This window comes from Dama dama, chromosome 20, assembly GCF_033118175.1.
Source record: "Dama dama isolate Ldn47 chromosome 20, ASM3311817v1, whole genome shotgun sequence".
In the NCBI taxonomy this organism is placed as follows: Eukaryota; Metazoa; Chordata; class Mammalia; order Artiodactyla; family Cervidae; genus Dama; species Dama dama.
The window spans coordinates 3695989-3719713 of NC_083700.1; the positions used below are offsets into that span (position 1 = coordinate 3695989).

A 23725-nucleotide genomic window follows, 5' to 3' on the forward strand; every position below is an offset into this window, starting at 1 on the left:
TATTTCATGATTTGAATGAGATGATGAAGTTTGTATGTGTTGTGAAGCTATAATATTGGGCATTTTAAGTTTTTCAGGGGCAAGGTATATATCTCATTTTTTGTGTCTACTTATAACATTGAAATTTAGAACCATGCTCTGGCTATGCAGAAAATATTGGTAGGAAAACTGTTTAAATTTTTTTTGTGTGCCTGTTCTTAAATTTTTTCTTTCAGGTTGTACCTACAACAGATCATATAGATACAGAGAAATTGAAAGCCAGAGAACAGATTAAGTTTTTCGAAGAAGTTCTCCTATTTGAGGATGAACTTCATGATCATGGAGTTTCAAGCCTGAGTGTGAAAATTGTGAGTACTGTGAATTTGTTTATAATTAACTTCTTTCATTTTTGCTATTGGCTAGAAATATGACTCACTTCAAATCACAGTCTTAACGATGTCATGTAGAGTTTCACTTGAATCTAGGATACATCTTATTAATATCCATGATAAAATTCACAAAATCTTAGCATATTGCTAAGGCTTTAGCAAAGCATTTTTTTTTTGTAGGCCCATGTGGTTACTTTGTGGTTTGTTTATTGTTTACTCTGAATGAAAATTGCAGCTTAATCCCCTTTTGTTAACGCAGTTTCTCTTCCACCATTTGTTTGCTCCTGGTGGTTCTGCACTTCCCTTGCCCCACGCAGGCCTTTCTGTGGCTGCGGTGAGTGAGGCTGCTCTCTGCTGTGTGCAGAGGGGCTCCTCTCGCTGAGGCACACGGGCGTCAGTGGTCACAGCTCGTGAGCGCTCGCGTGCGGGCTTAGCAGTTTTGGCACAAGGGCTTTTTAAAAAAAAAACTAATGTATTTATTTTAATCAGAGGATAATTACTTTACAGTATTTTGATGACTTTTGCATGAGTCGGCCGTAGTGTCGGCCGCAGGTGTACCCCCTTCCCCCCCAAATTTTGAACCCTGCTTCTGAGAGAGTCCGGAGGCCAAGAACCCCAGCGTCTTTGTGTGATTTAGCAACAACCTTTCACTTCCACCTCCCTCCCCACCCTATCCCTCTAGGCTGTTCCAGGGCACTAGCTTTGGGTGCCCTGTTTCATGCATCAAACTTGCCTATCTGTTTTATATTTGGCACTGTTTATGTTTTAATACTATTCTCTCAAATCATCCCACCCACTCCTTCTCTCACTAAGCCGAAAGTCTGTTCTTTACGTCTGTCTCCTTTGCTGCCCTGCATGTAGGATCGTTGGTACCATCTTTCTAAATTCCATATATATGTGTTAATATACAATATTTGTCTTTCTCCTTCTGACTTACTTCACTCTGTATAATAGGCTCTAGGTTCATCTACTTCATTAGAACTGACTCAAATGTGTTCCTTTTTATAGCTCAGTAATATTCCATTGTGTCTGTGTACCACAACTTCCTTATCCATTCATCTGCTGATGGGCGTCTAGGTTGCTTCCATGTCCTAGCTATTGTAAATAGGGGTGCAGTGAACACTGGGGTAACATGTGTCTCTTTCACTTCTGGTTTCCTTTGGAGTATATGCCCAGCAGTGGGGTTGCTGGGTCATATGGCAGTTCCATTCTCAGTCTTTTAAGGAATCTCCACACTGTTTTCCATAGTGGATATACCAGTTTGCATTCCCACCAATGGTGTAAGAGGGTTCCTTTTTCTCTACACCCTCTCCAGCATTTATTTTTTGTAGACTTTTTGATGGTGGCTGGAACATAGAATTAACTGGACCAAAAAGAATGCTGAGTGCCAAAGAATTAGCATTTTTGAACTGTGGTGCTGGAGAAAGAGGAAATCAACCCTGAATATTCATTGGAAGGGCTGATGCTGAAGCTCCAATACTTTGGCCACCTGATGCAAAGAGATGACTCATTGGAAAGGACCCTAATGCTGGAAAAGATTGAGGGCAAGAAAGAAGGAGGTGACAGGATGAGATGGTTGGATGGCATCACTGACTCAATGGACATGAGTTTGAGCAAATTCAGGGAAATAGTGAAGGACAGAGGAGCCTATCGTGTTGCAGTCCATAGGATCACAATGAGTTGGACATGAGTTAGTGACTGAAAAACAGCAACAATAGTTCTAACTGGTGTGAGATGATACCTCTTTGTGGTTTTGATTTGCATTTCTCTAATAATGAGTGATGTTGAGCATGAGTGATGTTTAGTAGCTATCTGTGTGTCTTCTTTGGAGAAATGTCTGTTTAGGTCTTTTGCCCACTTTTTGATTGGGTCGTTTGTTTTTCTGGTATTGGGCTGCATGAGCTGCTTGTATATTTTGGAGATTAATTCTTTGTCAGTTGTTTCATTTGCTATTGTTTTCTCCCATTATAAGGGCTGTCTTTTCATCTTGCTTATAGTTTTCTTTGTTGTGCAAAAGCTTTTATGTTTACTTAGGTCCCATTTGTTAATTTTTGTTATTATTTTCATTACTCTGGGAGGTAGGTCACAGAGGATCTTGCTGTGATTTATGTTGGAGAGTGTTCTGTGTTTTCCTCTAAGAGTTTTGTAGTCTCTGGTCCACATTTAGGTCTTTAATCCATTTCAAGTTTATTTTTCTGTGCGGTGTCAGAAAGTGTTCTACTTTTATTTTTTTACACGTAGTTAACCAGTTTTCCCAGCACCACTTGTTGAAGAGACTGTCTTTTCTCCATTGTATATTTTTGTATCCTTTATCAAAGATTAGGTGTCCATAGATGCATGGATTTATCGCTAACCTTTCTATTTGGTTTATATTTCTGTCTTTGTGTCAGTACCATACTGTCTTGATGACTGTGGCTTTGTAGCATAGTCTGAAGTCAGAAAGGTTGATTCCTCCATTTCCATTCTTCTTTCTCAAGATTGGCTCTAGCCAATCTTGGCTCTAGCCATTTGGGGTCTGTTGGGCACATGGGCTTTAGTTGCTCCATGGCGTGTGAAATCTTCTCAGACTAGGGATCAACCCCATGTCCTCTGCATTGGCAGGTGGATTCCTATCTACTGTGCCACCAGGGAAGCCTTATATCTTAAATTTCACATTTCTGAATTAAAATGATGTTGAAAGGATCTGCAGACATCACAGTGGGTGTCATTTTAAGAAGTCGCCTATGTGTCAGAATTTCAATGCACCATTAAGTTACAGTTTAGTCTCCTTTTCTTTCTTTGTTGTATTCTCTTCTATCAGGAGAGGACAAACTACTTCCATTAACAGTGTTATTGGTGGAACATGCTTAAAAAGAAAATAAATAGACTCTTAGCAGTTATTCATATCTGTTTACTATTAGGTTGTAATTGGAATTCTAACACTTTCCAGAGACACTTCAACTGAAACTTGTCTTGTCTGTAAGACCCAGCTAAATTGTCACCTCCTCTGTAAAGCCTTCCACAGCTCCCTTAGGCAGAGTCAAATATTCCATCACCATACTTCTTTAAGTACCTTTTTTAACCCCTCCATTATAGCACTTATCATAAGGACTGCCAAAGACCAAGGCCCCAGCATCAAACATTGTTTTTGGAGCATGATTACTGATATTGTGATTTAAATAATAATAAAGGATGAAAACAGTAAGTCAAAAGCGGCAATAAATGTGTTTTAAAGCTGAATTTTCTGTAGAATCATAGGATTTGGGAATTGTAATGAATTTTTAGAGAATCATTTAGCCTAGCCTCTGTAGATGAAGCCCCAAAAGTTAATCTAAGGTTGTAACACTAACTAGTGACAAAGTTTTCTTTGTACCATCTAACATATTTCATTATTTTAGTATTAACTGATTGTTTCTTGTTCACCTGTAACTTTTCCCCAGTTTATCCTTTGTAGTTCAGATTTGTCCATTCTCCAGCTCATCTAGTCTTGTACCTTTCCACTTGTCTACCTACCTACAGAATTGACTATGTTGAGTTTTTATTATGAGTTTGCATATCTGGGTGTGTGTTTGTATCCCAGTGGGTAGATATGTGGGGAGCACATGTATTTTTTTTGCAGTTGAAGGAGTTGGAGAGGCTATGGGCATAAATGTATGATATGTGTACCAGAGTAAATAGTAAGTCTCAAACTGAAGGGTAGCATCATCTTAAAACGTTTTCTTCTTACCTCGTGTAACTTTTTAAAAGTTACGTGATAGGGTTCCATTTTAAGAAAGCCTGGAAGGATTTCTTTAGCATAGTGAATTTCTTTTCTGGGTTGGTCTCTTTTTAAGAATGTAATAGATATTGCTGTAAATAAAATAAATGTCATAATTTCTGGCTTAGAGGTAATAGGGGATGGGCAAGTGAAGGCCTCTTCCAAAGACTAACCTGACTAGCCTAGAAGCAAAGACTAGCCTGGTAAATATGAATGTAGGTGGGAAACCAGGAAAATGATGCCTGGGAGGTGAAGGGAGTAGAGCTTTTCAAGAAGGGTGCCATGGAGGTCAGTGTCATGCTGAAAAGAGATATCAGTAAACTTAGAATAGGATGGTGTCCACTAGACTAAAGCATTTGTTTATTGGTTTTAGCAGTTAGGGTATTGTTATTCATCTTGGTAAGGTCCACGCAAGTTAAATAGTTAAGGGGTAAATGAAAGATGTGGAGTTGGAGACAAAATGTAGATGTACTTTCCTAAAACTTACTGGTATGGGGGAGAAACAGACATGGCTAAGAGAGAACATGAGGTTGACAAAGGAGTGTGTGTGTGTGTGTGTGTGTGTGTGTTTTGTTTTTCTTAAATATGGGGAAGACATTAGCATGTTTAGGGGCAGGAAAGAGTCACTGGACTTGTAGAGTAAGAGGTGAAAATGGATGGAATGAAGTTTCTGAGAATGAGTATGGCAGGAAGAGGAAGGCTTTGAGCCTTTGCTGTATGTGAAACTGATTGGAAAAACTCCAGTCTTCTCCTGTATTTCTCCTTTATTCTCACACTACTATTATACCCATAACACTTCTGACACCAGATATGTGAGTTTTTATCCTAACACCAAGCAATTTGTGACACCAGCTGGATGTCCTATAATTTAACCCAGTCTGACGTTATCTACCTGGAAATAGTGTCAGGTCCCACAGGTTAAGTGGTCCCATGAGAGTGCCTTCCCTCCTTCAGATGCCAGTTGCAAACAGTAGATCCCCAGGTTATCCACAACCCCTGTTGGACTTGGCTACAAATTGGAGGTTCCCATGAAATTCTCCTCCTTGGATTTGATTATTTGCTAGAACGCAGGGAAACACTAATGTTCACCAGTTTATTAGTTCAGTTCAATTGCTCAGTCGTGTCCGATTCTTTGTGACCCCATGGACTGCAGCACGCCAGGCCTCCCTGTCCATCTCCAGCTCCCGGAGTTTACTAAAACTCAATGTCCATTGAGTTGGTGATGTCTATTGAGTTGGATGGCAACAACATCTTATCCTCTGTCGCCCCCTTCTCCTCCTGCCTTCAATCTTTCCCAGCATCAGGATCTTTTCAAATGAGTCAGTTCTTCGCATCAGGTGGCGAAAGTATTGGAGTTTAAGCTTCAACATCAGTCCTTCCAATGAATATTCAAGACTGATTTCCTCTAGGATGGACTGGTTGGATCTCCTTGCTGTCCAAGGGACTCTCAAGAGTCTTCTCCAATACCACAGTCCAAAAGCATCAATTCTTTGGTGTTCAGCTTTCTTTATAGTCCAACTCGCACATCCATACATGACTGTTGGAAAAACCATAGCCTTGACTACATGGACTTTTGTTGGCAAAGTAATGTCTGCTTTTTAATATGCTGTCTAGATAGGTCATAACTTTCCTTCCAAGGAGTAAGCATCATGGCTGCAGTCACCATCTGCAGTGATTTTGGAGCCCCCCAAAATAAAATCCTCCACTGTTTCCCAGTCTATTTACCATGAAGTGCTGGGACCAGATGCCATGATCTTAGTTTTCTGAATGTTGACCTTTAAGCCAACCTTTTCACTCTCCTCTTTCACTTTCATCAAGAGGCTCTTTAGTTCTTCACTTTCTGCCATAAGGGTGGTGTCATCTGCATATCTGAGGTTATTGATATTTCTCCGAGCAATCTTGATTCCAGCTTGTGCTTCTTCCAGCCCAGCATTTCACATGATGTACTCTGCATATAAGTTAAATAAGCAGAGTGACAATATACAGCCTTGACGTACTCCCTTTCCTATTTGGAACAAGTCTGTTGTTCCATGTCCAGTTCTAACTGTTGCTTCCCGACCTGCGTACAGATTTCTCAAGAGGCAGGTCAGATGGTCTGGTATTCCCAAATCTTTAAGAATTTTCCACAGTTGATTGTGATCCACACAGCCAAAGGCTTTGGCATAGTCAACAAAGCAGAAATAGATGTTTTTCTGGAACTCTCTTGCTTTTTCGATGATCCAACGGATGTTGGCAATTTGATTTCTGGTTCCTCTGCCTTTTCTAGAGCTAGCTTGAACATCTGGTAGTTCACGGTTCATGTATTGTTGAAGCCTGGCTTGGAGAATTTTGAGCATTACTTTACTAGCATGTGAGATGAATGCAATTGTGCAGTAGTTTGAACATTCTTTGGCATTGCCTTTCTTTGGGATTGGAATGAAAGCTGACCTTTTCCAGTCCTGTGACCACTGCTGAGTTTTACAAATTTTCTGGCATATTGAGTGCAGCACTCTCACAGCATGGTCTTTTAGGATTTGAACTAGCTCAACGGGAATTTCATCACCTCCACTAGGCTTGTTTGTAGTGATGCTTCCTAAGGCTCACTTGACTTTACATTCCAGAATGCCTGGCTCTAGGTGAGTGATCACGCCATCCTGGCTATCTGGGTTGTGAAGATCTTTTTTGTACAGTTCTGTGTATCCTTGCCACCTCTTCTTAATATCTGCTGCTTCTGTTTGGTCCATACCATTTCTGTCCTTTACTGAGGCATCTTTGTATGAAATGTTCCCTTGGTAGCTCTGATTTTCTTGAAGAGATCTCTAATCTTTTCCATTCTATTGTTTTCTTCTATTTCTTTGCACTGATCACTGAGGAAGGCTTTCTTATCTCTTCTTGAATTCTTTGCATTCAAATGGGAATATCTTTCCTTTTCTCCTTTGCTTTTCGCTTCTCTTCTTTTCACAGCTATTGGTAAGGCCTCCTCAGACAGCCATTTTGCTTTTTTGCATTTCTTTTTCTTGGGGATGATCTTGATCCCTGTCTCCTGTACAATGTCACGAACCTCCATCCATAGTTCATCAGGCACTCTGTCTATCAGATCTAGTCCCTTATATCTATTTCTCACTTCCACTGTATAATTGTAAGGGACTTGATTTAGGTCATACCTGAATGGTCTTATGGTTTTCCCTACTTCTTCAATTTCAATCTGAATTTGGGAATAAGGAGTTCATGATTTGAGCCACAGTGAGCTCCCGGTCTTGTTTTTGCTGACTGTATAGAGCTTCTTCTCCATCTTTGGCTGCAAAGAATATAATCAGTCTGATTTCAGTGTTGACAATCTGGTGATGTCCATGTATAGAGTCTTCTCTTGTGTTGTTGGAAGAGGGTGTTTGCTATGACCTGTGCATTCTCTTGGCCAAACTCTATTAGACTTTGCCCTGCTTCATTCCGTACACCAAGGCCAAATTTGCCTTTTGCTCCAGGTGTTTCTTGACCTCCTACTTTTGCATTCCAGTCCCCTATAATGAAAAGGACATCTTTTTTGGGTGTTAGTTCTAGAAGGTCTTGATGGCCTTGATAGAACCGTTCAACTTCAGCTTCTTCAGCATTACTGGTCGGGGCATAGACTTGGATTACTGTGATGTTGAATGGTTTGCCAAGGAAGTGAACAGAGATCATTCTGTTGTTTTTGAGATTGCATCCAAGTACCAGTTTATTAAGGGTATGTTAAAGAATACAAATGAAGAGATACATAGGGTGAAGTCTGGAAGGATCCTAAGCCTGAATCCATGATCCTCTTTGAATCCCATGCTATTGGGATTTTATGGAGATTTGTTCTCATAGGTATAATCAATTATTAATACCATTTCCAGCCTCTCTCTCCTTCTCTGGAGAATGAAGGGGTTCTGAAAACTCCAAGCTTTCAATCATGGCTTGGCCTTTCTGGGGACCAGCTTCCAACCAGGAGCCCATCCAGAGTCACCTCAGTAGAACAAAAAGTATTTGCTTGTAGTTCTCTTATCAGTTGGGAATTTACAAGGGTTTGGAAGTCCTGTTTTGGGAACCAGGGGTAGAGACTAATGTATGATTCTGTATTATCTCACAGATAGCATGCTAGATAATTATCAGTATTACCTCATTTAATCCTCATGAAAATTCTATGCAGTGAATACTTATCCTTATTTTTGCAGATATTAAGTCACTTGCCCTACATACGTCACACAGTGGATGAGTTTGTCTCTCTGCCTTTGTTCGTAATCTTCTAGGATCTAGATCATGAGTATAAGGACTAGCTTTAGGAAAGAGAGATGCTTCTTCCCTAGTGATCAGAGGAAAGGGGAACAGCATTAGATAAGTTTGCCTCCATGCCAGTGATTCCTAAACCTGGAATTTAATCAGAATACCTAGCTATGTTAGAAATTTAGTTGTTTTTTTTAAACTATAGGACAAAGAATATTTCTTATTTGACAGTACATTGTACACTTGCCATGTGTTTGTTGACTGAAAAGATGGATAGACAGATGTAGAGATGGAGGGAATAGGTCAGGAAAGGCTGGTCCTTGATCTGAATTTGAGGTGTATAAGTTTCTCCAGCTAGACTAGAGAGGGATCTGGCAGTTGAACACAGTGACTCTGATGTATTTTCTGAGTTAATTTCTTCAGGCTGTCGTGTTACTGGCTACTATCAGAAAATTAAGTATGATGATCATTTCCAAAGTCCTTGCTAGGTTCTTTCCACTTACAGCTCACTTAAGAAGGTTGTTTAATTGGCCTTTTTCCATAGTGTTTTTCCTGACTTAATATCTACATTTCCCCCAATATCTTTCAAATAAAATGTGAACCATCACAGATTATTTTCAGTTTCTCAAAGTTTTCCAAAGAACTTCCAAAGAACTTCCAGTATCTTTCAAATAAAATGTGAACCATCACAGATTATTTCAGTTTCTCAAAGTTTTCCAAAGAACTTCTATATTTTAAGGACTATCTTAGGTCTTTTCTTACTGCTAAGCATTCGACTGGGGGTATGGAACACACAGATATCTCATTTTCAAAGTGTTCTTAGCATCATTGGTAATAGAGTTCATTGCTTTTGTTTGGTGTTTTAACCTTGCCTGAAAAAACTACTAAATGGTTACTGTTTTAGAATCAGGAAACTAGTTGGTTATGAGTGTTTGTTGTTTCAGTTTCCATAATAACTATAAAACATTCTGAAAAGAAATGTGGAAGATACTTATATAAACAAAATAACATACTTTAGAATCTTGATGTTGTTGGATTGAGCCTTTTAGGTTGCTCTTAATTTATTTAACTGTTTCAGGTTTTAAAGTGTTTTCACTTAAATTTTCAATTCTAAACATGGACAATTTTTATTAAAAAAGAAATCATAATTTCTTTGTGGTGCATTTCCCCAGTGGCAAAGAGTGAATTTAGAAGTCTGTGCACCATGAGGCCTGAAATGTTTTGGATTTGTTTCACTGAGTTTATTACGAGTTTTGATAGCTTTATGTGGCTGGTATTACCTATACCTAATTAGGAGATGTGGAAATTCATCTTCTTTTGTGTTTCTAAATTAGTTTCTCTCAGCAGTGTTTGTTTTTAGTTTAGAATTTTGTGTGTTAACCTACTGTCCTTGTTGGGGCTTTCAGCTTGTGGGACTGTGCTGTCACAGAGATCGTTTTTGTCAAGAGAAGCTCTTTTTTTGTGCTGTTAGTTTTTAGCTTTCAAAGAAAATTAGTTTCCTATCTACCAAAGAGCTGACTCATTGAAAGAGATGCTGATGCTGGGAAAGATTGAAGGCAAAAGAAGAGGGGCAGCAGAGGATGAGATGATTAGACAGCTTCATCAACTCGATGGACGTAAGTTTAAGCGAACTCGGGGAGAAAGTGGAGGTCAGAGGAGCCAGGCGCGCCCGAGGACCCCATGGGTCGCAAAGAGTTGGACGTGACTGAGTGACTGAACAGCAACAACAACAATCTACCAAGTACTGGCAGTGCTGTAGTGTTCTGTGATGGCTTTTACAGCTAATGGTTAATTCCATTTTGAGTCGGGGTGAACATTGTGTACCTTCTGCTTCCATGTCTTGTTTTTGTTTGTTTTTTTTGGCTGCGCCATGCAGCATGTAGGATCCTAGTTCCCTGCATTGTATGTGCATGCTCTGTCATGTTCCATTCTTTGCAACTCCATGGACTGTAGCCTGCAGGCTTCTCTGTCCATGGAAATTTTCAGGCAAGAATGCTGGAGTGGGTTGCCATTTCCTGCTCCAAGGGATATTCCCCACCCAGGGATTGATCCTGTGTCTCTTGCATCTCCTGCATTGGCAGGTAGATTCTTTACCACTGAGCCATTTGTTAGTTCCATCATCAGGGATCAAACCCACACCCCCTGCATCCCTGCATTGGAAGTGTGGAGTCTTAACCACTGGACTGCCAGGGAAGCCCTTCCTTCCATCTTTTATTTAGAGTCCAAGTATAGTGGGCAGAGACATAGCTTTCACCTTTGTGTACAAAGAATTCTACAGTGCCTGTGCAGAGGTAACTTTTGTTGGACATGTAGTCCCATAGAATTTTTATATTTTACAGACACAGGGACCAAGAGACTGTTTCTTTATATCCCCTGTTTATGTAGGTGAAATAGAAGACTTTGGGTGGTTTGGTAACTTGGTGGTTTTCAACCTTATCAGACCCATTGTTTCATTTTTTTTTTTAAACCAAGTACTTTAACCTTTAACTATCCTGAAAGAAATTCATAAGCCACCTTCTTTCTAAGAAATCAACATAATGCCCTATTTGCAAGATAAAAAGGAAACTTTGAAGTTGACTTAGAGTGAAGTGATGGGTATTCCTCTGTGAAAGTGTACAGTATGACCGCGTAAGTAGTCAGACCACGTACATTTGCGTATGAGCCACCGTGACTGTGACAGCTGCAAGTGCAGACTGACAGAAATGCCAGAGGTCAGTCGGTGACTCAGATAACACCCATCAGTGATGTAATTCTTCACAATGGCGGACAACTCTTAATGGAGTGTCAAATCCAAGGATGATATTCCCTTGATTTACAAGGCAGTTGCCTTCCTTGGAAATTGAGTGATTTCATGTTTAAAAAATATAAAATGGAATAAGGTTCAAAGGTCAGATAATGAATTATAAGTTGATTTTTTTCACCTACATGAATGCCAGGTGAGATATTTGGCAGTTTTGTGGGAAGCAGAATTGGACTTTGTTCTAAAGGATTGACCTGGGCACTATCAAACATTAATGTGTCTGGTCTTTAACTGCTAAATGTTAGTATTGGCTGCTCATTTTTGTGACAGTGAAAAATATCCTCGAATTTTCAGATGTCCCTTTGGAGAGGACTACTGTCTTAAAATATACAGTTGAATTGTAGAATTGGAGATAGAACTTGGATCCCTTAGATTCTCTATTGTACCATGCTGAAGTGATACTTCAACTTGGTTCATGTGTTGTGCCTGGATGATTGTTAATAATTTTGAAATTTAAAAAATGTTGCAAATGAGTCCAACAGCACTCTGCCAGGTAGTGATGTACTTGTCAACCAATTGTAATATCAAGTTATCATAAGTCAGGGTCTTTCTTCAGCTCTTCATTCCTATAAGCCTTGCTTTTTAAAGTCTGCTGTTAATCTGCAGAATACAGTTTGACTCAGAGCTTTTTCTCCACCAAATAGCTTCTGGCCTCCATTTCATTCAGTCAGTAGTTAGCACCTGCTGTGTGCTAGCAACTTTTTTAGGCAGTAGACATGGTGATGAATGAAGCAGTTATTCCCACTGTCTTAGAACCTACAGTCAAGTGGAGAAGAGATAGACTTTAAGCAAGTAAGCACATAAATGAATATAGTTACAGATCTGCTCATTTGTGATGGAGAACTATGAGAGACAATAACAAGAAAAATCTCTGTGATTATGGAACAGTGGGAGAGGCATTGACATTTATTCTGAGATTTGAAGGGCAAGTAAGCATTAACCAGGAGAACAACTCCAGGACAGGGAATAGGATGTTGAAAGGTCCTAGGGCAGGAGAGCTTGGCCTGCCACTGGTGACTCTCCAGGCTTGTTGTTTCTTTCATTAACATTACCCCGTGCTTATCTGGAACTATTTCGTATTTCAGTACTTTTGCTTTTATTGTATGTGCTCTTTCCTCTTTCTAGAATTCTCCTTCCCACCCCAGCTTTTCTTTTCATGATCAGCTCTTCTCTGACTTCCTCCAGCAGACTTACCTACTTCTTTATTTGAGCACTTACTGAACCTTGTACATACCTCTGTGACAGCAGCTACCACATCATTTTGTCTGTTTTCCTCTTTGATAAACTTCTTAAGAATTGAGATTGTACTTCATTTATATACCTCCAAGGCCTATTATAATAAGAACCTGACACTTAGTAGACAACAGTATTTGTTTAGTAAGTGGTCAAATATATTTTTTCTTTTTTAAATAATCCTGTATTATAAAACTTCCATATTCAAAAGTAGATGTAATTCTCTTTTTTATTTAAAAAATTTTATTGGAGGTCTAGTTGATGTACAGTATACAGGTATACAATATAATGATTCACAATTTTTAAAGCTTATGCTTCATTTATAGTTATTATAAAATATTGGTTATAATCCACATGTTGTATGACATATCCTTGTTGCTTACTTTATACCTAATAGTTTGCATCTCTTGATACCTTACCCCTGTGTTGCCCCTCCATTCCTTCTCCACACTGGTAACCACTTGTTTGTTCTCTGTGTCAGTGAGTCTGCTTCCTTTTTGTTATATTCGCTACTTTGTTGTGTTTTTAAAATTCCACATGTAAGTGATTTCATGTATTTGCCTTTCCTCTGTCTGATGTATTTCACTTAGCATAATGCCCTCCAAGTCTATCCTTGTTACTTCAAATGGCAAAATTTCATTCTTTTTTAAGGCTGGGTAGCATTCCATCATATCCATATCTTCTTTATCCACTTATCTTAGGACACTTTAGATTGAATCCATATTCTTGGCAGTGCTGCTGTCAAGATTGGAGTGCATGTATGTTTTCAAATTAGTGTTTTTTTCAGGTATATACCCAGGAGTAGAATTTTTTGGTCATATGGTAGTTCTATTTTTAATTTTTTGAGAAACCTCCATACTGTTTTCAACAATAGTTGCACCAGTTTACATTCCCAGCAACAGTACTTTAGGGTTCTCTTTTTACCACATCCTTGCCAGCATTTGTTATTTGTGTTCTTTTTTAATGATAGTTATTCTGACAGGTGTGAAGTGGGATCTCACTGTGGTTTTGATTTGCATTTCTTTGATGATTAGACAAAATTCTATAATGAATCAGTATATATTTGTCATGTATCAATTCATGTCAATCTTTTAAACATTTTAAAATTTTTTATTGCAGTAACATGGATTTACAACATTATACAGGTTTCGTTACTTTGGAGAAATATTATATCTCTACTTCTGCATACCCTACAATGTGCTTACCACCAAAAATTTACTTTTCATTTGTCACCATACGGTTGACCTCCTTTAACCATTTTGCCCTCCCCCCGACCCTTTCCCATCTAATAACTACTACTCTGTTCGCTGCATCTGTGTGTTTCTTTGTTTGGTTTATTCACTTATTTTGTTCTGTGTGTTTATTAGTTTTTTTATATCATACATATGAGTGAAATCATACAGTTTTTGTCTTTTTCCATCTGACTTATTTTGCTTAGGCTTCCCTGGTAGCTCAGATGGTAAAGAATCTGCCTGCAAAACAGGAGACATGGGTTTGATCCCTGGTTTGGGAAGATCCCCTGGAGAAGGGAATGTCTATCCACTCCAGTATTCTTGCCTAGAGAATTCCATGGACAGAGAACCCTGACGGGCTACACTCCATGGGGTCACAAAGACTTGGACATGACTGGGCAGCTAACACTTTCACTTTTTTCACTTAGCATAATGCTCAGCGTAAGGAATCTACCTGCCAATGCAGGAGATGCATGTTTGATCCCTGGGTCGGGAAGATCTCCTCAAGAAGGAATTGGCAACTTACTCCAGTTTTCTTGCTTGGGAAATCCCATGGACAGAGGAGCCTGGTGGGCAATAGTCTGTAGGGTCACAAAGAGTCAGACAAAACTTAGTAACTAAACAACAACAGCAACATGATTATTGATAGATGAGGATTTAGTCTTGCCCTGTATCTTTTATGTTCTGGTGATTTCCTATGATATTTTTCTTAGTTTTCTCTTTCTTTGTTCTGTATCTCTGCTCTGTGTGGTTACCCTGAAGTTTGTATAAAACCTCTCATAGGGATAATAGTGCTTTTCCTACTGATAACATCTTACCTTCTTTAATCTGTAGAAGTTCTGTCCTTTTCCTCTTCCCTTTTTATGTTTTTGTTGTCTCTAATTATCCACTTTAAAAAAATTATTTATTTTACTTGGAGGCTAATTACTTTACAGCATTGTGGTGGTTTTTGCCCTACATTCACATGAATCAGCCATGCGTGTACATGTGTCCCCCATCCTGAACCCCCTCCTTCTTCCCTCCCCATTGCCATCCCTCAAGGTCGTCCCAGTGCACCAGCCCTGAGCACCCTGTCTCATGCATTGAACCTGGACTGGCGATCTATTTCACATATGGTAATATACATGTTTCAGTGCTATTCTCTCAAATCATCCCACCCTCACCGTCTCCCACAGAGTCCAAAAGTCTGTTCTTTACATCTGTGTCTCTTTTGGTGTCTTGCATACAGGGTCATTGTTACCATCTTGCTAAATTCCATATATATGTGTTAATATACTGTATTGGTGTTTTCCTTTCTGACTGACTTTGCTCTGTATAATAGGCTCCTGTTTTATCCACCTCATTAGAACTGATTCAAATGCATTCTTTTTAACAGCTGAGTAATATTCTATTGTGTATATGTACCACAACTTTCTTATCCATTCATCTGCTGGACATCTAGGTTGCTTCCATGTCCTAGCTATTGTAAACAGTGCTGCAATGAACATTGGGCACATGTGTCTCTTTCAATTCTGGTTTCCTCGGTGTGTATGCCCAGCAGTGGGATTGCTAGGGTGTATGGCAGTTCTATTTCCAGTTTTTTAAGGAATCTCCACACTGTTCTCCATAGTAGCTATACTAATTTGCATTCCCTCCAATAGTGTAAGAGGGTTCCTTTTTCTTTGTACCCTGCCCAGCATTTATTGTTCGTAGGCTTTTGGATAGCAGCCATTCTGACCAGCGTGAGGTGGAACCTCATTGTGGTTTTGATTTGCATTTCTCTGATAATGAGTGATGTTGAACATCTTTCATGTGTGTGTTAGCCATCTGTATGTCTTCTTTGGAGAAATGTCTGTTTAGTTTTTGGTCCATATTTTGGTTAGGTCACTTATTTTTCTGGAATTGAGCTGCAGGAGTTGCTTGTATATTTTTGAGATTAATTCTTTGTCAGTTACACATTTGCTGTTAATTTCTCCCATTCTGAAGGCTGTCTTTTCACCTTGCTTATAGCTTCCTTTGTTGTGCAAAAGCTTTTAAGTTTCATTAGGTCCCATTTGTTTATTTTTGCTTTTATTTCCATTACTCTGGGAGGTGGGTTATAGAGGATCCTGCTGTGGTTTATGTCAGAGAGTGTTTTGCCTATGTTTTCCTCTAGGAGTTTTATAGTTTCTGGTCTTACATTTAGATCTTTAATCCATTTTGAGTTTATTTTTGTGTATGGTGTTAGAAAGTGTTCTAGTTTCATTCTTCTGCAAGTGGTTGACCAGTTTTCCCCCCACCACTTGTTAAAGAGGTTGTCTTTTCTCCATTGTATATCCTTGCCTCCTTTATCGAAGATAAGGTGTCCATAGGTTCGTGAATTTATCTCTGGGCTTTCTATTCTGTTCCATTGATCTATATTTCTGTCTTTGTTCCAGTACCATACTGTCTTGATGACTGTAGCTTTGTAGTATAGCCTGAAGTCAAGCAGGTTGATTCCTCCAGTTCCATTCTTCTTTCTCAAGATTGCTTTGGCTGTTTGAAGTTTTTTGTATTTCTATACAAACTGTGAAATTATTTGTTCTAGTTCTGTGAAAAATACCGTTGGTAGCTTGATAGGGATTGCATTGAATCTATAGATTGCTTTGGGTGGTATACTCATTTTCACTGTATTGATTCTTCCAATCCACGAACATGGTATATTTCTCCATCTATTTGTGTCCTCTTTGATTTCTTCCACCAGTGTTTTATAGTTTTCTATATATAGGTCCTTTGTTTCTTTAGGTAGCTTTATTCCTAAGCATTTTATTCTTTTTGTTGCAATGGTGAATGGAATTGTTTCCTTAATTTCTCTTTCTGTTTTCTCATTGTTAGTGTATAGGAATGCAAGGGATTTCTGTGTGTTAATTTTATATCCTGCAACTTTACTATATTCATTAATTAGCTCTAGTAATTCTCTGGTGGAGTCTTTAGGGTTTTCTATGTAGAGGATCATGTCATCTGCAAACAATGAGAGTTTTACTTCTTCTTTTCCAATCTGGATTCCTTTTATTTCTTTTTCTTCTCTGATTGCTGTGGCTAAAACTTCCAAAACTATGTTGAATAGTAGTGGTGAGAGTGGGCACCCTTGTCTTGTTCCTGACTTTAGGAGAAATGCTTTCAATTTTTCACCATTGAGGATAATCATTGTTTGCTGTGGGTTTATCACATATGGCTTTTATTATGTTGAGGCATGTTCCTTCTATTCCTGCTTTCTGGAGGGTTATTATCATAAATGGTTGTTGAATTTTGTCAAAGGCTTTCTCTGCATAAACTGAGATAATCATATGGTTTTTATCTTTCAATTTGTTAACATGGTGTATCACGTTGATTGATTTGTGAATATTGAAGAATCCTTGCATCCCTGGGATAAAGCCCATTTGGTCATGATGTATGATCTTTTTAATATGTTGTTGGATTCTGTTTGCTAGAATTTTGTTAAGGATTTTTGCATCTATGTTCATCAGTGATATTGGCCTGTAGTTTTCTTTTTCTGTGGCATCTTTGTCTGGTTTTGGTATTAGGGTGATGGTGGCTTCATAGAATGAGTTTGGAAGTTTACCTTCCTCTGCAATTTTCTGGAAGAGTTTGAGTACGGTAGGTGTTAGTTCTTTAAATTTTTGGTAAAATTCAGCTGTGAAGCCATCTGGTCCTGGGCTTTTGTTTGCTGGAAAATTTCTGATTACAGTTTCAATTTCTGTGCTTTTGATGGTCTATTAAGATTTTCTTCCTGGTTCAGTTTTGGAAAGTTACACTTTTCTAAGAATTTGTCCATTTCTTCCAAGTTGTCCATTTTATTGGCATATAGTTGCTGATAGTAGTCTCTTATGACCCTTTGTATTTCTGTGTTGTCTGTTGTGATTTCTCCATTTTCATTTCTAATTTTGTTGATTTGATTCTTCTCTCTTTTTTTCTTGATAAGTCTGGCTAATGGTTTGTCTATTTTATTTATATTCTCAAAGAACCAGCTTTTAGCTTTGTTGGTTTTTGCTATGGTCTCCTTTGTTTCTTTTACATTTATTTCTGCACTAATTTTTATGATTTCTTTCCTTCTACTAACCCTGGGATTCTTCATTTCTTCTTTTTCTAGTTTCTTTAGGTGTAGAGTTAGGTTATTTATTTGATTTTTCTCCTGTTTCTTGAGGTAGGCTTGTATTGCTATGAACCTTCCCCTTAGCACCGCTTTTACTGAATCCAATAGGTTTTGGGTTGTATTTTTATTTTCGTTAGTTTCTATGCATATTTTGACTTCAAACTATTAAAAAATAATTATCTGCTTTTATGTTGTGACTTTGTTACTAAACTGAGATGGCTATAGTTATTTTCCTGCTTTCTTTACTTTTTCTAGCCTTTATATTAGAAGAAAATATTTAAAAACCTATTCTGATAAAGAATTGCAATTTTATGATTCTGTCTGTTTATCATCTTGCTCAAAGTTTTGTGTATTTTTCCCATTTTATTTCTAGTAAAAGAGTTCCTTTTAACATCTCTTATAAGGCAAGTCTGATGTTGATGAACTCCCTCATCATTTGTTTGTCTGTGGAAGTATTTCTTCTTTGTATCTAAGTGATGACTTTGTAGGATAGAGTATTTTGGGTTGGCAGTTTTTAATCTTTCAGTACTTTGAGAGCATCCTTCTGCTCCCTCCTGGCTTCTGGGGTCTCGGCTTGGAGAGCTACTAACAACCTGATGGGGGATACTTTGTAGTTACTGTCCTTTCTTTCCATGGCTATCTTTAAAAGTTTTTCTCTGTCATTGACTTTCAACAGTTTTAATATTATGTCTTGGGGAAGGTCTTTTGTGTTGAAGTGATTAGGTGTTCTCTGAGCTTCATGGGCTTATATGGCAGCTCCTTCTCCAGGCTTGAGAAGTTCTCTGTTGTTATTTCTTTAAATAATCTCTGCTCCCTTCTGCCTGTTTTTGTCTTTTATGATTCCCATCATGCTAATGTTACCCTTCCCAAAAAAGTTGCATAGCTCTTGTAGAATTTTCTTAGTTTTAAAGTGTCTTATTTCTCTTTCCTCTTCTATTTGTATCCCATCGAGCTCACTAATACTCTTTCCCATATGCTCTTCTCTATTTCCAGTGTCTTCTAATGCATTCTTCATCTCATTTATTGAGTGCTTCTGCTCTGGAATTTCTGTTTGGTTTTTTCTTTTTTTTTTAGTTTCAGTTTCTTTGGTAAAGTATTCCTTCTCAGTTTTTAAAATTTCTGAGCACATTAGACTGCTTTTCTGAGTTTTCTTTTTTTAAAGTTTTCTTTTATTTTTATCTGGAGGATAATTACTTTACAGTATAGTGATAGTTTCTGCCATCCATCAAGATGAATCAGCCACAGGCATACACGTGTCTGCTTCCCTCTTAAACCTCCTTCCCACCTCCCCCTCTATCCCATCCTTGTGGATTGTCACAGAGCACCAACTTTGGATTCTCTGCACCATACAGCAAATTTCCACTGGCTGTCTATTTTACATATGGTAATATATATTCAGAACTACTCTCTCAAGCCTTTTCACCCTCTCCCTCCCTCCTACCCTCTCCCTAATGCCTGCATTTCCTTTGCTGCCCTGCAGATAGAATCATCAGTACTGTCTTTCTAGATTCCGTATAGATGCATTAATATCTGATATTTGTCTTTTTCTTTCTGACTTAACTTCACTCGGTATAATAAGCTCTGGAGTCATCTACCTCATTAGAACTGACTCAGATACATTCTTTTTATGGCTGAGGAATATGCTATTGTGTATATATACCACAACTTCTTTATCCATTCATCTGTCAGTGGACATCTAGGTTTCTTCTATATCCTAGCTATTGTAAATAGTGCATTGCAATGAGCTTTTGGGCACATGTGTCTTTTTCAATTTCAGTTTCCTCAGGGAATATTACTAGTAGTGGGATTCCTGGTTCATATGGTGGTTTTTGTCCTAGTTTTTAAAGAAATCTCCATACTGTCTTCCATAGTGACTGTATTAATTTACATTCCCACTAACAGTGCAAGAGGGTTCCCTTTTCTCCATATCCTCTCCAATATCTATTATTTGTAGATTTTTTGATGATGACTGTTCTGACTGGTGTGAGGTGATGTACCTCTGGGTAGTTTTGATTTGCATTTCTCTAAGAATGAGTGATGTTGAGCATTTTTTCATCTCTTTATTAGCCATCTTTATGTCTTCTTTGGAGAAATGTCTATTTAGGTCTTCTGCCCACTTTTTGAGTGGGTTGTTTTTCTGATATTGAGCTTCATGAACTGCTTGGACTTTTTGAAGATTAATTCTTTGTCAATTGTTTCAGTTGCTATTGTTTTCTCCCATTCTGAGGGTTGCATTTTCACTTTACTTTTAGTTTTCCTTCATTGTGCAAAAGCTTTTAAGTTTAATTAGGTCCCATTTGTTTATTTTTGTTTTATTTCATTACTCTGAGAGGTGGGTCATATAGGTTCATTCTGTGATTTATGTTTTAAGAGTGTTCTGCCTGGTTTCCTCTAAGAGTTCTATAGCTTCTGGTCTACATTTAGGTCTTTATTCCATTTTGAGTTTATTTTTGTTTTTGGTGTTAGGAAGTGTTCTAATTTCATTCTTTTACACATAGCTTCCCAGTTTTCCTAGCACCATGTATTGAAGAAACTGTCTTTCTCTATTGTATGTTTTGCCTCCTTTGTAAAAGATAAGGTGTTCACAGGTGCGTGGATTTATCTCCAGGCTTTCTATCTTGTTCCATTGGTCTATGTTTCTATTTTTGTGCCACTTCCGTACGGCCTTGATGAGTGTAGCTTTGTAGTATAGTCTAAAGTCAGGAAGGTTTATTCCTCCAGCTTCATTCTTCTTTCTCAAGATTACTTTGGCTTTTTGGGGCCTTTTGTCTTTCCATACAAATTGTGAAATTGTTTGTTCTAGTTCTGTGAAAAATATCATTGGTGGTTTGATAGGGGTTGTGTTGAATCTATAGATTGCATTTGGTAGTATAGTCATTTTCACATTATTTATTATTCCAATCCAAGAACGTGGTATATTATTCCATCTGTTTGTGTCATCTTCAATTTCTTTCATCAGTGTCCTATAGTTTTCCGAATATAGGTCTTTTGTCTCTTTAGGTAAATTTATCCCTAAGTATTTTATTCTTTTTGTTACAGTGGTAAATGGGATTGGTTCCTTAATTTCTCTTCCTGATTTTTCATTGTTAGTACATTGGAGTGCAAGAGATTTCTCTGTCTTAATTTTGATCCCACGACTACTATATTCATTGATTTTTGTTGTTGTTCAGTTGCTCAGTCATGTCTGACTCTTTGCAACCCCATGGACTGCAGCATGCCAGACTTCCTTGTCCTTCACTATCTCCTGGAGTTTGCTAAAACTCATGTCCATTGAGTCAGTGATGACATTCAACTATCTCATCCTCTGTCACCCCCTTCTCCTCTTGCCCTCAATCTTTCCCAGCATCAGCATCTTTTATAGTGAGTTTGCTCTTTGCATCAGGTGGCCAAATTATTGGAGCTTCAGCTTCAGCATCAGTCCTTCCAGTGAGGATTCAGGGTTGATTTCCTTTAGAATTGACTGTTTTGCTCTCCTTGCAGTCCAAGGAACTCTCAAGACTTCTCCAGCACCACAGTTGGAAAGTGTCAATTCTTTGCCTCTCAGCCTTCTTTATGGTCCAAAGCTCACATCTGTACATGAATACTGGAAAAGCTATAGCTTTGACTAGATGGACTTTTGTAGGCAAAGTAATGTATCTGCTTTTTAATACACTGTCTAGGTTTCTCATGGTTTTTTTTTTTTTTTTTTTCAAGGAGCAAGCATCTTTTAATTTCATGGCTGCAGTCACTGTCTGTAGTCATTTTGGAGCTGAAGACGATAAAGTCTGCCACTGTTTCCATTTTTTGCCCCTCTGTTTGCCATGATGTGATGGGACCAGATGTCATGATTTTAGTTTTTTGAATGTTGAGTTTTAAGCCAGCTTTTTCCTTTTTCACCTTCACAAGAGGTTCTTTAGTTCCTCTTCGCTTTCTGCCATTAGGGTGGTATTATCTGCATGTCTGAGATTATTGATATTTCTCCCAGCAATCTTGCTCCAGCTTGAGCTTCATCCAGCCTGGCATTTAGCATGATGTACTCTGCATATAAGTTAAATAAGCATGGTGACAGTATACAGCCTTGACATACTCCTTTCCCAATTTTGAACCACTCTATTGTTCCATGTCCAGTTCTAACTGTTGCTTCTTGACCTGCATACAGATTTCTCATGAGGCAGTTAAGGTGGTCTGGTATTCCCATCTCTTTAAGCATTTTCCACAGTTTGTTGTGATCCATGTAGTCAAAGTCTTTAGTATAGTCAATAAAGCAGAAGTAGATGTTTTTCTGGATTTTCTGGTGGCATCTTTAGGGTTTTCTATGTAGAAAATCATGACATATGTAAACAGTGAGAGTTTTGCTTCTTTTCCAATCTTGATTCCTTTTATTTCTTTTTCTTCTCTGATTGCTTTGGTTAGGCCTCCCAAAATTCTGTTGAAAAATGGTGGCAACAGTGGAAAACCTTGTTTTGTTCCTCATTTTAGAGGAAATGATTTCAATTTTTCACCATTGTGAACAATATTTGCTGTGGATTTGTCTTATATGGCCTTTATTATGTTGACTTATGTTCCCCCATGCATATTTTCTGGAGAGTTTTCATCATAAATGAGTGTTGAATTTTGTCAAAGAATTTCTCTGCTTCTATTGAAATAATTGTATGGTTTTTATCTTTCAGTTTGTTAATATGGTGTATCATATTGGTTGATTTGTGAATATTGAAGAATCCTTCCATCCCTGGAATAAAGCCCACTTGATTATGATGTAGGATCCTTCTATTATGTTGTTGGATTGTGTTTGCTAGAATTTTGTTAAGAATTTTTGCATTTATGTTCATCAGTGATACTGGCTGATAGTTTTCTTTCTTTTTGGCACCTTTGTCTGGTTTTGGTATCAGAGTGATGGTGGCCTCATAGAATGAATTTGGGAGTTTTCCTTTCTCTGCAGTTTTCTGGAAGAGTTTGAGTAGAATAGGTGTTAACTCGTCTCTAAACTTTTGGTAGAATTCGCCTGTCAAGCCATCTGGCCCTGAGCTTCTGTTTGTTGGAAGATTTTTTATTAGAATTTCAATTTCCATGTTTGTGATTGGTTTGTTCCTATTTTGTATTTCTTTCTGGTTCTGTTTTGGAAGGTTATATATACTTTTCTAAGAGTTTGTACTATCCAAAATGCAGTACTTGGGTGCAACCTCAAGAATGACAGAATGAGCTCTGTTCATTTCCAAGGCAAACCATTCAATATCACAGTAATACAAGTCTGTGCCCCAACCACTAAGGCCAAAGAAACTGAAGTTGAATGGTTCTTTGAAGACCCTCTAGAAGTAACACCAAAAAAAGATGTCCTTTTTGTCATAGGGGACTGGAATGCAAAAGTAGGAAGTCAAGAGATACCTCGAGTAACTGGCAAGTTTGGCCTTGGAGTACCAAATGAAGCAGGGCAAAGGCTAACAGAATTTTGCCAAGAGAACACACTGGTTATAGCTAATGCCCTCTTCCAACAATACACAAGATGATGACTGTCCACATGGACATCACCAAATGGTCAGTACCAAAATCAGATTGATTATATTCTTTGGTTCCAAATTGGGAAAGGAGTACATCAAGGCTGTATATTGTCACCCTGCTTATTTAACTTATATGCAGAGTACATCATGTGAAATGCTGGGCTGAAGGAAGCACAAGCTGGAATCAAGATTGCTGGGAGAAATGTCAATAACCTCAGATATGCAGATGACACCACCCTTATGGCAGAAAGTGAAGAACTAAAGAGCCTCTTGATGAAAGTGAAAGAGGAGGGTGAACAAGCTGGCTTAAAACTCAACATTCAAAAAAAATGAGATCATGGCATCCAGTCCCATCACTTCATGGGAAATAGATGGGGAAACAATGAAAACAGGGACAGACTTTATTTTGGGGGGCTCCAAAATTGGTGCAGATGGTGACTGCAACCATGAAATTAAAAGATGCTTGCTCCTTGGAAGAAAAGTTACGACCCACATAGACAGCATATTAAAAATCAGATGTATTTCTTTGCCGACAGAGGTCCATCTAGTCAAAGCTATGGATTTTCCAGTAGTC

The 23725-nt window shown here is 38.2% G+C and overlaps 1 protein-coding gene across 3 annotated transcripts in view; it reads left to right on the forward strand.

Moving 5' to 3' along the window:
• The window catches only part of TIPRL (TOR signaling pathway regulator), a 57492-nt gene that overhangs the window by 19765 nt on the left and 14002 nt on the right, over window positions 1-23725 (forward strand). For 2 of the 3 annotated variants that reach the window (XM_061120204.1, XM_061120203.1), the window contains exon 4: window positions 216-347. The exons of the other annotated variant lie outside the window; for it this stretch is intronic. In XM_061120204.1, the coding sequence (XP_060976187.1) occupies window positions 216-347 (132 nt within the window). The remainder of the gene's footprint in view (window positions 1-215; window positions 348-23725) is intronic. 3 annotated transcript variants of the gene reach the window in all.